Genomic DNA, 14152 nt, shown 5'->3' on the forward strand with positions numbered 1-14152 from the left:
CCACCATAGCTAGAGCCACAAGCCGATGAGATCTAAACTAACATCACCACCAATATTTTTAGGTGAAACCACAGCGATGCGCCCGGTAGTTGCAGTCTAGAAATATTTAGCAGGACGTTAATCTGAACCCCGCCAGCTGATGAATCCAATCACAATGGAACTTACTCCCAACAGCACTCGAAGGGGTAACCAAGATTAAGATGCAACAGGCTATTAAATGATCTATCGTCTATGATGAACCGATCTAAAGCTAATTAAAGCAAACTGAATGGCAAGATGAAAGAACAGATAAATATCAGCCGATGCAAGCTTAATCAAGGCGGGATAACTGGTGAATACCGTAGATCGAGACAGAAGCGATGCGCCGTAAGTCAAAGATCCAAGATACTCGATAACTGGTAGATGAAACTAGACAAAACCACAACGATGCGCCCGATGGTTAAAGCCTAGAACACCTGATGACGGAACTTGCAGCTCGCCGGAGATCGAGGTCGATGCAGCCCAGCTTGCTAGAAGGAACTCGTCGAGAAGCTACATTACTCCTACTCCTAGGGCAATGGCGTGAAGCCGAAAAGGTAAATAAAGGATAAATGTGTTGTATATTGATCGTATGATGATAAAATTACAATGACCAGAACCCTTTATATTTATAGAGCGGATGGCCTTTGACGCACCACGTACAAGGCAAGCCATGTACACAATATTTTCTAATAAAAAAATTCTATATCTAATTAATCCAACTCTATCTCTAACCAACTTTAATCTCCAGAATATTTTATTCAACATTCCGTACGTGAGTTGATTTTCTTCTTTTAATCTTCTAGCTTTCTTGCTTTCTCTTTCTTCAAGCACACGCATTCCTGATTTCTGCGGCCAGCTTGCAAATAGCCTTATTTAGGAGAGATTTCGTCATTTTTGCATCATCGGCCGATTCCTTCCTTTCAGAGCATATTTTTCCAAAATTCAGTGTCAACAGGTCTATTACGACCGTGATTCATCCCCCAGTCAAGGGTGTGTTGTGTCTTCCCACACCTCCACCTAAATCTGTTGTTCCTCATACACCTAGTCATGGTAATCATTTTTGATCTGCTAGTCCATCGGGTTAGGTTTAGGAAGGCTCTCTAAACTGAACTTCCCAGCTTTTGATGGCACTAATCCCAAACTTTGGCTCAGTAGATGTATGGATTACTTTGCCCTGTACGATGTTGTGCACCATCATTGGATTATGGTTGCTACGATGCATTTTGTACCTCCTGCTTCTCACTGGTTACCATCTGTAGACAACAAGCTTAGGTCCTGTTCTTGGTCTGAATTTTCTTCCATGTTGTTAGATTGTTTTGGTAGGGACCAACATGAGTTTCTTGTTAGGCAGCTTATTAATATTAAGCAGCTAGGTAGTGTCTCTGAGCATATTGACAAATTTGCTAGATTAGTTGATCAACTAGCTGCTTATGAAGGCCAGGCAAATCCTTTACATTATACTATGCGCTTTATTGATGGCTTGAGGGATGATCTGAAGTCTTCTGTACTTATTCAATGTCCCCAAGATTTGGATACTGCCTACGTTCTTGCTCAATTGCAGGAGGAAGTGATGGATTCCAGTAGAAGGAAAGAATTCAAGAAGATGGATCCTAGTTACTCAAGCAAGCCTCACTTCAAGTCAGTTTTGCCTATTCCTCCTCTGTCTTTCAGGCAAAACAAACACATGAATTCCTCTTTTGAGGATAGAAGATCTATTGAAGTTGTGCGAGCTAGTTCAGCTGATGACAAGTGGCGCTCATTGAAGGCCTTCAAAAGATCAAAAGGGTTATGTCAGTATTGTGTTGAAAAATGGTCCAAAGATCATAAGTGTGCTGATAATATGTAGTTACATGTGGTACAAGAGCTGATGGCAATATTTCAGTTGGAAGAGGATAATGGGTCGGTAAATAGTGACTCACAAAATGAAGGTGACCAGTTGTTTCTCACACTATCTCTGGCTGCAGTAACTGGACTTCCTTCTCCAAAGACTCTTTGCCTGTCTGGTATAATTCAGGGTCACCAAATGAGGATTTAGTGGATTCTGGAAGTTCTCATTCATTTATCAGTGATAAGCTTGCAGCTGAGTTGTCAGGAATTTCACCTCTTTAGTCTCCTATGATAGTATAAGTAGCTAATGGGGGGAAGCTAAATTGTTCACATCAGTTTTCTCAGGCAATATGGTATGTAGAGAGCTATGAGTTCGCCACAGATTTGAAAGTGCTCAATTTATCTGCTTATGATATGATTCTAGGTATGGATTGGCTTGAGCTTCACAACCCCATGAAGATACACTGGAAGCAAAAATGGTTGGCAATTCCCTACAAGGACTCTACAGCTATATTATACGGTAGTCTTCCTTCTACCCCAGAGGGAACTGTCATACATGTCTGTTACAGATAACATAGTGGTGGTGTCTATGCCAACTGAAATACAAGATCTCATTCAGGAGTTTGCTGAGTTATTTGAGGTATCTGTAGACTTGCCTCCACCCAGAGCCTGTGACCATGTTGTACCTCTCATTGAAGGTGTTGCTCCAGTACAAGTGAGGTCTTATAGGTTTGCTCCAGCTCTAAAAGATGAAACTGATAAACAAATAAAAGAAATGTTGTAGAACGGCTTGATACAGAAAAATTCAAGTCCATTTTCCTCTTCAATTCTGTTGGTTAAGAAGAAAGATAATTCTTGGAGGTTCTGTGTTGATTACAGACATATTAATGCAATAACTATCAAGGGCAAATATCCAGTGCCAATCATTGATGAGTTTTTGGATGAGCTCGCTAATACTTCGTTGTTCACTAGTTTGGATCTTCGGGCTGAATTTCACCACATCCGGTTGAAACCTGGAGAAGAATACAAGACAACCTTCCAGACACATTGTGGCCAATTTGAATTTAGAGTTATGGCCTTTGGTCTCACAGGCACCCCTAGCTCATTCCAAGAAGCAATGAATTCTACTCTAGCACCGTACTTAAGGAAATTTGTGCTAGTATTTTTCGATAATACACAACGCATCATATGAGGAACATGTCATTTACATCAGATTGGTGTTTGAGTTGCTGTCCAAGGATCAGTGGAAAATCAAGTTGTCTAAGTGTTCTTTTGCACAAAGGCAGATTTCCTATTTGGGCCATGTGATCAGTGAGCAGGGAGTAGCAACTGACCCAACTAAGGTCTCTGCTATTTCTTAGTGGCCAACCCCTTCTTCTACAAAAGAACTAAGAAACTTTTTAGGGCTTGCAGGGTATTACAGAAGGTTTGTCAGAGGCTTCGACGTCATCAGCAAACCTTTGACTGAGTTACTTGAGAAGAATGTTATGTTTATTTGGACTTCAGTTCATGATAAGTCCTTCTCCTCCCTTAAACATGCCTTGTGCTCTGCACCTCTTCTTGCACTTCCAAATTTCTCCAAACCTTTTTCGATTGAAACTGATGCTTGTGGCACTAGGGTTGGAGCTGTCCTCATGCAAGATGGCCATCCTTTGGCTTATATCCGTAAAGCATTAGGTCTTAAATCACAAGGGTTGTCCACTTATGAAAAAGAGTATTTGGCTATATTGATGGCAATCCAGCAATGGAGGTCCTACTTGCAGCATACTGAATTTACAATTTTCACTGATTAGAAAAGCTTGACCCAATTAACAGAACATAGGGTTCATACTCACTGGCAACACAAGGTATTCTCCAAACTTCTTGACCTCCAATATAGAGTAGTTTACAAGCAAGGCATAGAGAATAGAGTGGCAGATGCTTTGTCCAGGAAGCCAGCTCATGAGATGGTATGTGCAACCATTTCTTTTGTGTCTCCACAATGGATTCAAGAGGTTGTTGCAAGTTATTAGCAAGATGAACAGGCCCTCTCATTGATCACTAAACTATGTATTGATCATGTGGCTGTTCCTAGTTTTACTCTGAGCAATGGATTGCTGAGATACAAAGGAAGGGTTTGGATTGGAAACAGTCTTGGTCTCCAGAAGAAACTAGTACTAGCCTGTCATAGCAGTGCTTTAGGAGGACATTCTGGAATTCCTATTACACATATGAGAATGAAGAAGTTGTTTGCTTGGAAGGGAATGAAATCTATTATTACTCACTTTGTAAAGCATTGTGTGGTTTGTCAGCAAGCAAAGCCTAATAGAAGTAAACTTCTAGGCTTACTATAGCCTTTGGAGGTGCCATCTGAAGCTTGGCAGATAGTCTCAATGGACTTTGTGGAGGGTCTTCCTAGTTCTGGTACAACAAATTGTGCATTGGTGGTGGTGGATTACTTAACCAAGTATGGTCACTTTATCCCATTGCATCATCCATTCACCGCTGCCACGGTGGCCAATTTGTTCACGGGGAATGTTTATAAGTTACATGGAATGTCAAAGGCGATAGTTACACTGTATCATTCATTATTTTAATTCACAGTGCATGCAAATGATTCCATAAGACTCACCGTGGTGAATTCAAAGAAAAACTTACATTCAGTACAACATTCCCGATACGTATGAAGTTTGCACATTTTGTACATTCTATAACATGAATATTTCATAACTTGTTTTTTCCCACTAAAGTGCTTGAGATAGGAACAAGGGAATAATTTATGTGGATACTACGTCTGTGAGCACATGTACCATTTTGTGAGGGACAAGGTGATATCGGACAATATAACTGTATGTAAAATAAACCTATTAATAATTAATTATTTTCTAGCTCCTTATATTTAATTGTTCGTGTAACATTCACATATTTCCAAATTACAGATGTTGCGGATTAGAGAAGAACTCTTGGAGAAGAAGATGCTTTTGGCAATCCAAGAAGCCCTCATAGGATTTTTGGTGGACGAGGTGATAAATCCCAAAGGAGAATTTTATTACGATGGACATTCAGTAGGTGAACGGAGCAACACTACAACGGGAGGATCCTAAGAATGAAGAGGATAAATTATTGTATATACAATAATTGTATAAAAACTAGTTTGATGTGTATAATATACTAAGAACTGTATATATAGTAGTTATAATTAATATTATGCATATACTATCATGAAATATATATATGATATGCATACGATATGAGTGTATACGTGTAAGTAGTGTACGCTAAGGATGTATAAGTATATGTGTGTGTATATCCTTTTTAGGGGTTCTAATAATTGTTTGGCCTTTATAAATGATTAGTTGAATGTATGTTTATATGTGCCATTGCTTGTAAATCATGTGCTGAAGTATACCTAATCTGTCTAAAAAACAGTAGCTAGCAATGCGTGACATATACCTAATCTGTCGGTAGGTGTTGTTTCCTTATGGTACTCGTTTTACTTGATTGTACTTTATCTTCTTAGAGTCCAGGATTGAACAGTTGACAGAATGCAACAATACGATCTCTTTCTTTGAGACGTGATGTCTAGTTTCTAGGCTTTGAGAAATATGCAACTCAGTAGTAAAGTGACATTATAACTAAACTAAAGTGAAGAACTCAATAGTAAAGTGACATTATAACTAAACTAAACTTGGCTTTTGTTTCTCAAAAAAAACTTTGCTTTTCTTCTACGTTGTTCCATATGTGGACTAAGGCTACTTATAAGAGTTCTCTGGGCTTTTGTTTCCCGAGCATTAGTCCTGAATCTGATCCCAGATTATTTATTATGCTAGCCTTCTAATGTCTATATCAGTTCTTTCAGATTTGACTATTAGCTAGGCATCTTGTCAGCATATGTAGTACCCAAACGATAGTGATCTTTTGATTGAAAAGTGCGTTTAGCTTTCATATATAAATATGACAGCAATTTTTACTGTGCAAATCTATTTATATCCTACCCATAGACATTGAATTTATGAGTAGGATACAAATGTTGTAATCGCTGTTGACAACCAAAATAATTGACATATGGCTAGCACTAATGCACCAATTAGTGGAGAGCATTGGCTTGCACAACCGAACATGAAAATAGCAAGGTTACATTGCTGAATAAATCTATTCGGTTGATATTTAAATTGGAAATAGAAAGACTAATCTATTCTTCACAAAAGCTGAGATCCTTTGCTATTTTGTCATACAGAACGGTCGCTCCGCAAGCTCTACATCTTTAGTCACTTTATCCCATTGCATCATTCATTCACCGCCGCGACGGTGGCCAAGTTGTTCATGGAAATGTTTATAAGTTACACGGAATGCCAAAGGTGATAGTTACTGATCGTGACAGAATCTTCACAAGAATATGGTGGAAAGAGCTCTTTCGTTTGGCTGAGGTGACTCTTTCGGATGAGCTCTTCCTACCATCCACAGTCTGACGGTCAAACTGAAAGGTTGAATCAGACTATGGAAACATACTTGCGCTACTTCAATAATACCTGTCCATCGAAATGGTCACAATGGCTGTCGCTCGCAGAGTTTTGGTACAACACCTGCTATCATTTTGCCATTGGGTGGTCTCCTTTTCAAGCCTTGTATGGATACGAACCTAAGCATTTTGGTATTGATGCGGACACTTCTGTTGCTATCCCGAAGTTATCCTCTTGATTACAAGACAGGTAGACAGTGAACACACTGCTCAAGCAACTCCTGACCAGATCTCGTCTGCGGATGAAACAACAAGAAAATAAGAACAGGTTTGAGCGTCAATTTTCAGTGGGTGATATGGTTTTCCTAAAACTCCAACCATATGTGCAGACTTTCTTAGCTCCTTGAGCTAATCAAAAACTAGCATTCAAATACTTTTGCCCATTCAAAATCGTTGCTAAAGTGGGCCAGGTGGCTTACAAATTGCAGTTACCAGAATCATCTTCTATTCATCCGGTCTTCCATATCAGTCATCCGAAGCAGGCTATTACTAAAGAAACTGAGGAAGTCTCTTCAATTCCTTCTAATGTGGATTCTCCTTGAGTGCCAGAACGAATATTGCAACGCTGTTTGGTAACAAGAGGTGTTCAGCCAGTACAACAGATGTTGATCAAATGGTCTAATTGGCCGTTGGAATTGGCAACCTGGGAAAATGCTATTGCTCTTCAGCAGCTCTACCCATTTGCGCCAGTTGGGGTCAAGCGGCGTCTCATCGAAAGGGGAATGTCATAGTGCTCTGCCCCATGAAGAGAAGAGGATTGATCCAGTTCAGATCAAGCTCAGGAACACCGGGCCTAGGAAGGTAAACCCGCAAGTCATCGGCCTAGAATGGACTACCTAGTGCTTGCATGCACTTATCGGGCCTAACCCATGTAATAGCAAGTATAACAGTACTTAGGTGCCTGATCAGGAAAGGAGGATGGGATCGATATTGTAATAAACTACTATTCATCTTATTCCTCCTTAAGGAAGTGGACCTGATGGTGCCGTGATCCAAGTTCTCTCTTCCCCCTTCCTTCCTCGTATTCTAGTTCTTCTCTTCTATCCTCACTACCCTGCTGTTAACACAATGGCTGCTGCTGCAGGCGGCGCCGGATGCAAGGGAGAAGGACCCGATCTAAATCTAGGGGGCTTTGTGAAAATGACAGGGTGTATTTTGAAAATAATCGGATCGGGATTAATAGCTGCGATCCAAATTAGGGATCTATATGAAAATATATAAGGGGGTATTTTTGCAAAACATCAGATCGCGATAATAGTCGCAATCCAATAGGGGGGCTTTCGCAAAATTCCCGATAGCTATCCAGCCCTCCGCCGCGACTCACGGAGCGCCGCCTCACGCCGGGACTTCCCTCGGAGCACCTCTTCTCCCCCCGCCTATATCGCAGCAGTCCCAGCTGGGTTCCCGGATCCCCAATGGCCGGTCGGTGTTCGGGCTGGCAGAAAATGCCGCCTCTGGCTTTGATGCCGCGCGGGGCTCTTTGGAGCGGCAGGGTAGGCGGCGCACTCCGGCCGTACACTCTTTGCTTCCAAATGCCTGCGCGAAACCGCCACCGCCGGCGGTGTGGCCCGCCACGTTCCGGCAGACGCGGCCGCAGTCCGCCCACCCCTGCAGACTGCGGTTACAGTTACAGGGCCATCACACAAGTTCAGTTCGAACACGAAGCTGAAAAGAGGGAGAGCAGCAGAGCCGACTACCCTATAATCCAGAGCTCTTGAGCTGTAAGGAAAATCCTTGCAGAACTGAGAACTCCAAGAGATAGCTACAAGTGAGGAAATAAAAAAAAGTGAGGATTGTACCTGATGGTCACAGGTCCTGCAGCCTGCAGGCATAGGGAAAGGGAAGCACCTGTTCTGCCTTTCTTCCTTGGGATTCATACGGTATGATGTTGCTAATGTTCAAGATAGGGACGCCATGGATCTGATCAATCGTCAGCTCAACATTATCGGCGCTTTCCGTGCTGCTTCCAATAGGTCTTTTGTTGATTGAGTAGAGAGATGAGCTTTCTGCGAGACCATCTCTGAAATTTAACTCATGAAGGGCCAAGCTCCAAAACCCCAACAAATCAAAGAATTCAACAAGTAACTTGGCATTAGCAATGTCAGTTGCCAAACTGGAAAAATATGTGAACGCCATGCTGCCTAAGATATAGTACTTCGTTGTCAACACTTCCGCTGCATCAGTTTGACTAGTAGGCAAAGGCTAGCCACGTTGGACAACCTGCATGAAGTGCTCATGACCCATCCAATTTTTTCCAAAATGGAAAAAAAAAACTCTCTTTGGATATCTATGATTTCTTTAGTTACATGTGGGGCATTATTTGAGATCCCATCAATCAGTTTCAGTATCTAATTGGATTATTATCAAATGTCAAATATGTTGGCATTAGTTCGAAGAAAGTGTATATATTTCTTTAGGACAAAGGAAGAGTAACGAGAGTCAGAGGGACATCACACAAAGTTCAGTTCAGAACAGTTCAGTTTCATGGCCTTGGAGCCCGGTTGCTCTTTCTCACTTCCTTTGGGCTAAGCAGCAACACCTCCTATACAAAATTTCTCCTCCTGTGCTGAAACTGACAGATCTGCAGGACAGTCTTGGTCTCTTGGATGCTTATGAAGTAACGTTTACTACATGCTCAATTCACAAACACAATTCTGTTACGGATTAAAAAAATTCTTCAAGCAAAATAGACATAAGGCTGGTTAGACTGCCATCCATCTAAACTAAAAGTTCGAATGATGATCCGATGAAGACAAATGTTTTGGACGTTAGATGGACATGCACTATGTTTCATTTGGTGTGTCACACGGATTCTATCAACTGTAATATTAAACATTTTACTTTAAATATCAATAAGATTTTCTGAAAGGTATGTATTGAAGAGAAAAGGCTTCAACAGTGCCACTTTTCTAAACGACAAAACAATTTCACTCTTACTACATCTTCAAATCATGCAGATGATAAAACCATCCAGCAGAGTAAAAAAATAGTAGTATATGCAAACTACGTCTGTATCAAAATATTTGTCGCTGTTGACCTTTGGTCATGACGTCTGACCATTCGTCTTATTCAAAAAATTATGTAAGTATTTTAAGCATTACTTATCTTCAAAAAATTATATAAGTATTTTAAGCATTACTTATTTTTTTTACATTTGCAATAAATTTTTGAATAAGACGAATGGTCAAACGTTGCAAGAAAAAGTCAACAGCAATAAATATTTTGATACTGAGGGAGTACAACACAAAGAAACAAAATTACAGCAATGGCATCACACATGTATATTTGCACATTTCTAGTGTTTCAGAAGCAGAGGAAGCCACCCTTGACCGCCGGCGGCAAGCTGGACTCGCCGCAGAGGCAGTCCACCTTCCACCCAGGCAGCGCCCCCCACGTTGCCACCATCAGCTCTTCTGCCGGCGCTGCCGCGCCACGCTGTGTCCGGTGACGGCGTGCCCGGTGTGATGGGCTCCTTGGCCGCCTGCTTATTCACCTCGCGGATGACAACGCTGCCGTTCGCCGGTGCGACATCGGGTCTGGCCAAGTTATCTCCGTCATCTTACCCTTCCTCTCCAAGCCTCCAATTCCTGCAGACTATTGAGCGGTGGGATTCGTAGGTCATATGGGTGGAGCTGTGCACTTCCGGCTTGGGCGGAGGACGGCGGCGGCGGCTGCAGGCGGCGCCGGACGCGAGGGAGGAGGACCCAATCTGAACCCAGGGGGCTATGTGAAAATCTTAGGGGGCATTTTAAAAATAATTGGATCGCGATTAATAGTCGCGATCCAGTTTAGAGGGCTATATGAAAACATACGGGGGGCATTTTGCAAATAATCGGATCGCGATCAATGATCGCGATCCGATTGAGGGGGGCTTTCGCAAAGTTTCCCGATCGCGATCCGGCCCTCCGCCGCGACTCGGTGGACCGCCGCCTCACGCCGGGGCCTCCGTCGGAGCACCTCTTCTTTCCCATGTCTATCTCGCAACAGCCCCGACTTGCGCGGAGCACAGGGTATCCGGATCCCCAATAGCCGCGCGCGGCTCGCCGGGGCAGCTCGTACGGCGGTGGCGCCCTCCGGCCGCACGTTTCTCGCTTCCAGATACCTGCGTGAACTGCCACCGCCGGCGGCGTGGCCCCCCACGTTCCGGTAGACGCGGTTGCTGACTTGCTGTCCGCCACTCCTGCAGAGTGCGGTTTCAGGGCGATCATACAGGTTCAGACTTGAGAACACGAAGCTGAAAAGAGGATGGAAGAGCAGCAGCTAGAGCTGACCGAAGAAGAGAGTTGGGTACTCCGCTCCACCTCTTCATTTTATCAAACTATATCACAACTCAAATGTAGCAATCAAAGCCTCTTCATCAGTGTCGTACCATCTATTTATTTCCCAAATGCAAGCAACCATATATTGGGCTCGAGTTACATATACAGAAGAAGGTGTAGTGTGAGTGCCCCCTATTTGCGAAAGTATACATATCAGGAAGCCAAGGTTGTACACTTCTTCTGCTGACAAATCGCATTTAGCACTGTGGTAGGTCCAATGGAGGTGGCGGCACAGATGTCTCCGGCGTCGGCCCGTCCTGGACCTCAAACGCCATTGCCAGCCCAACATCAAGATGATCTTCGATGTGGCAGTGCATGAACCACACCCCTGCGTGCAAATGAATACAGTTCTGCATGTCAATGATCTTCGATGATCACAAGCTGTTTATACAAGGCAATAACCACTGTTTATACAAATGATACCAACCGGGGTTGTTTGCCTGGAAGCGGATGACGGCCCAGCCGCCGGGTGGGACGGCGACGGTGTTGCGCTCCTGCGGGTTCTCGAGGTTGAACCGCGGCGCGGCGGCGGCCTCGTCGTAGTTGCCGACGCCCTGCGCGAGGACGTAGAAGTTGACGCCGTGGAGGTGCATGGGGTGGCTCTCGTTGGCGAGCAGCCGCGTGCTCTGCAGCACCATCTCCACCGTCTCGTTGTACCTCAGCGTCTTCACCTTGGTGGACTTGGTCGTGTACTGCAGCGTGGGGATATCGCTGGCGTCGGCGGTGTAGTTGAAGATCACCGGCGGCCGGTCGGGGAAGTCGCGGGTGTAGACGCTGGGCGCCGGCGCGCTGCCGTCCGCGTCGTAGTGCGCCTGGAGCATGGAGACGGAGCCGGCGGGCGGGAGCACGAAGGACGCGTTGTTCATGCTCGCCGCGAGGACGGGCAGCGTCCTGGTCCCGGTCGGGTTGCACAGCAGCTGCGCCGGCTGGCAGTCGGAGATGCCGAGCCCGACGGTGACGAACATGCGGGTGTCCACGGACAGCGGCACCGCCGGCGCACCGGAGGGCACAGGCGCCTTCAGGCTGGTGAAGAAGCGGAAGGCCGTGGCGGTGTCGGTGTACGGCGGCATCGTCGGCGGCTGCGGCGGCGCCGTCGTTGTCGACCCGGCGTACTCCACGACAGCCGTGGCGTTGGACATGCTGAACCGCGGCCCCCGGTTCGGCGGGGTGGCGCTCACGTACGGGGACGCCGCCATGTAGTATTGCCCCGGGGCGGCGCCGGCGACCATGAGCGCGTCGACGGTCTGCCCCGGCGCGATCACCACCACGTCGGTGTCGTACGGCGCCGTGTAGGCGGCGTCGGCGGCGACGACGGTGAAGCGGTGGCCCGCCACCTTGAAGAACATGTTCGTGTTGAGCGCGGCGTTGATGATCCGGAGCAGGTACCTCCCGTTGCTCCGCACCTGGAACCTGTACGTCTGATTCGCGTTGGAGCAGTTGTAGAAGTCTCCCGGCTTGCCGTTGATGGTGTAGGCGTTGGAGTTGATCGGCGGGTTGCCTCTGAGGAACGCGTTCCGCCTTAGGTCGTAGACGTTGGCGTTCCACCACTCGCCGAGGATGACGGTCTCCTCCCCGTCGGGCGTGGGGAACGGGTAGGCGGCGGCGCCGGCGCGGGGGCGGATGACGATGGCGCCGTAGACGGTGGCGCGGAGGTAGGACTCGGTGTGGGCGTGCCACCACAGCGTGCCCTCCTGCCCCGTCACGTTGAAGCGGTACGTGTAGGCGCCGCCCGGCTTGACGGGGCACTGCGTCACCATCGCCGGCCCGTCCGACCACGGCGTGCCGCGCTGGAATACCCCATGCCTGCATAAATGGAGAGGTTTCATTTCTTGCAGTGAAATTGATGATGCAAGAGACGAAGTTGCATTGGTAGCCTGCTTGACAGCGATGACACTGCTTCGTGCTTACCAATGGATGGTCATGTTGTAGGGTGACTGGTTGACGAGGCGAACAACCACCGTGTCGCCCTCGCGGGCCTCGATGGTCGGGCCGGGGAGCTGCCCGTTCACCGCCGTGATGATCAACGGCGGCTGGCACAGCTGGCTTATAGAAAGGTTACCGACCTGATCGACCAAGGACACAACAAGTAGAGTCATGATTATGTAACCAAAATAAAGAGAAAGGATGCAATGCATGAACATAATGTCGATTACATTGAATGTGTACTCCACGACAGCAGCTTGAGCAACACAGGCAAAAAGCAAGGCGATGACGAGACCAAAAGGAAGAACCAGTGACCAAGATCGAGCCATGCATATGCCCAGCAAAGTTCTGCTGGTTGATCTCTCGGAGAAGAAAACTGCTGTGCGAGTGTGATTGGGTGAGATGTGCATGAGAGGGTTAACGAGCAAGAGGTTCTATAAATAGGGAGAGATCGATGCTGAAACTGGCTCTGAGTGTTCTGTCATGTGCACGTGTACCGTGCATAAGTTTCGTTTATGTCAAGCTTGCAATGTTTTTCACGGGATAAAGTTGAAAAATGACATCATGCTTCACCCATACTCCCTCCATCCCAAATTACTATTCGTTTTGGTTTTTCTATATACATGGCTTTTGCTAACGCAATGTATATAGAAAAATCAAAACGAATATATTAGCAAAAGCTATGTATATGAAAAAACCAAAACGAATAGTAATTTGGGACTGAGGGAGTATATTGTAACCAAATGCATGCTGCTAGTCAATGGAATATTGCAAAATGAGGGAAGGAGGGAGTTAGTTCGATATATCTAAATAAAGTGAATAAAGTCTGTCGATGTTGAAATTTTTGTATGAAACACAATTATTCGAAATGCTCAAAATTTGCATCCGTAATTGCTATATGGGTATTCATTGTCAAACTTCATATACCTTTTGAGTTCTTTTAGGGTGCCTCTACCTGTGGTAAGCATACAGTATAGTACAGTACGTATCCATGTCTTATATACTTTTTTTTACACAACGAAGTATGTCCTTTTTAGGGGTTGTAATAATTGTTTGGCCTTTATAAATGATTAGTTGAATGTATGTTTATACGTGCCATTCACCGGTAGAAAATTCGCCTTCGGTCCCGGTTGGTAGGGAGCAAATCGCCCGAAAATCCATCCGGGATAAACCAATCGAGATAAAAAGGGGGATCTTTTATCCCGGGTCACTCAACCGGGACTAAAGACCCCCTCTTATCCCGGTTGGTAATACCAACCGGGATAAAAAGGGTCACCACGCTAGGCGCAACCCCCCCTCCCAAAAAAAAAAGAAATCCCGGGGATCCCCAAGAGGCCCACCACAAGTCACAAGTCATGCGATTTTTCACGCGAAATATGCGCGTGCGCGGTGCGTGGGATTCGAACCCACGATCTCAAGCCTCGCACGTAGCTTCCTTGCTATCCCACCTACACAACACATCTGACTATATAGGGGATGCAATCCTTTTGTATTAACTCGTGGGGACCCTTTTATCCCGGTTGGAAACATCAACGGGACTAAAGACCCCCTTTTATCCCGGTTG

The 14152-nt window shown here is 45.5% G+C and overlaps 1 protein-coding gene across 1 annotated transcript; it reads right to left on the reverse strand.

Annotated features, from left to right (window-relative positions):
- Nucleotides 1–10702: 10702 nt before the first annotated feature.
- On the reverse strand, nucleotides 10703–12975 carry LOC101769842 (laccase-25). Its single transcript, XM_004960630.2, has 4 exons — nucleotides 12819–12975; nucleotides 12574–12728; nucleotides 11093–12468; nucleotides 10703–10993 (listed from the first exon to the last, which is right to left on the reverse strand). The coding sequence occupies exons 1-4, from the start codon at nucleotides 12915–12917 to the stop codon at nucleotides 10863–10865; spliced, it is 1761 nt and encodes a 586-aa protein (XP_004960687.1). The 5' UTR covers nucleotides 12918–12975; the 3' UTR covers nucleotides 10703–10862.
- Between the last annotated feature and the right edge of the window lie 1177 nt (nucleotides 12976–14152).

Source organism: Setaria italica, chromosome III (genome assembly GCF_000263155.2).
Source record: "Setaria italica strain Yugu1 chromosome III, Setaria_italica_v2.0, whole genome shotgun sequence".
In the NCBI taxonomy this organism is placed as follows: Eukaryota; Viridiplantae; Streptophyta; class Magnoliopsida; order Poales; family Poaceae; genus Setaria; species Setaria italica.

Bases quoted from the DNA above. Each gene is read 5' to 3' on its own strand.
- LOC101769842 (XM_004960630.2), bottom strand. From the start codon at position 12,917: ATGGCTCGATCTTGGTCACTGGTTCTTCCTTTTGGTCTCGTCATCGCC. The intron at 12,469-12,573 runs GTAAGCACGAAG...CCATTTATGCAG, and splicing joins TACAACATGACCATCCATTG to GCATGGGGTATTCCAGCGCG. The intron at 10,994-11,092 runs GTTGGTATCATT...ATTTGCACGCAG, and splicing joins CTTCCAGGCAAACAACCCCG to GGGTGTGGTTCATGCACTGC.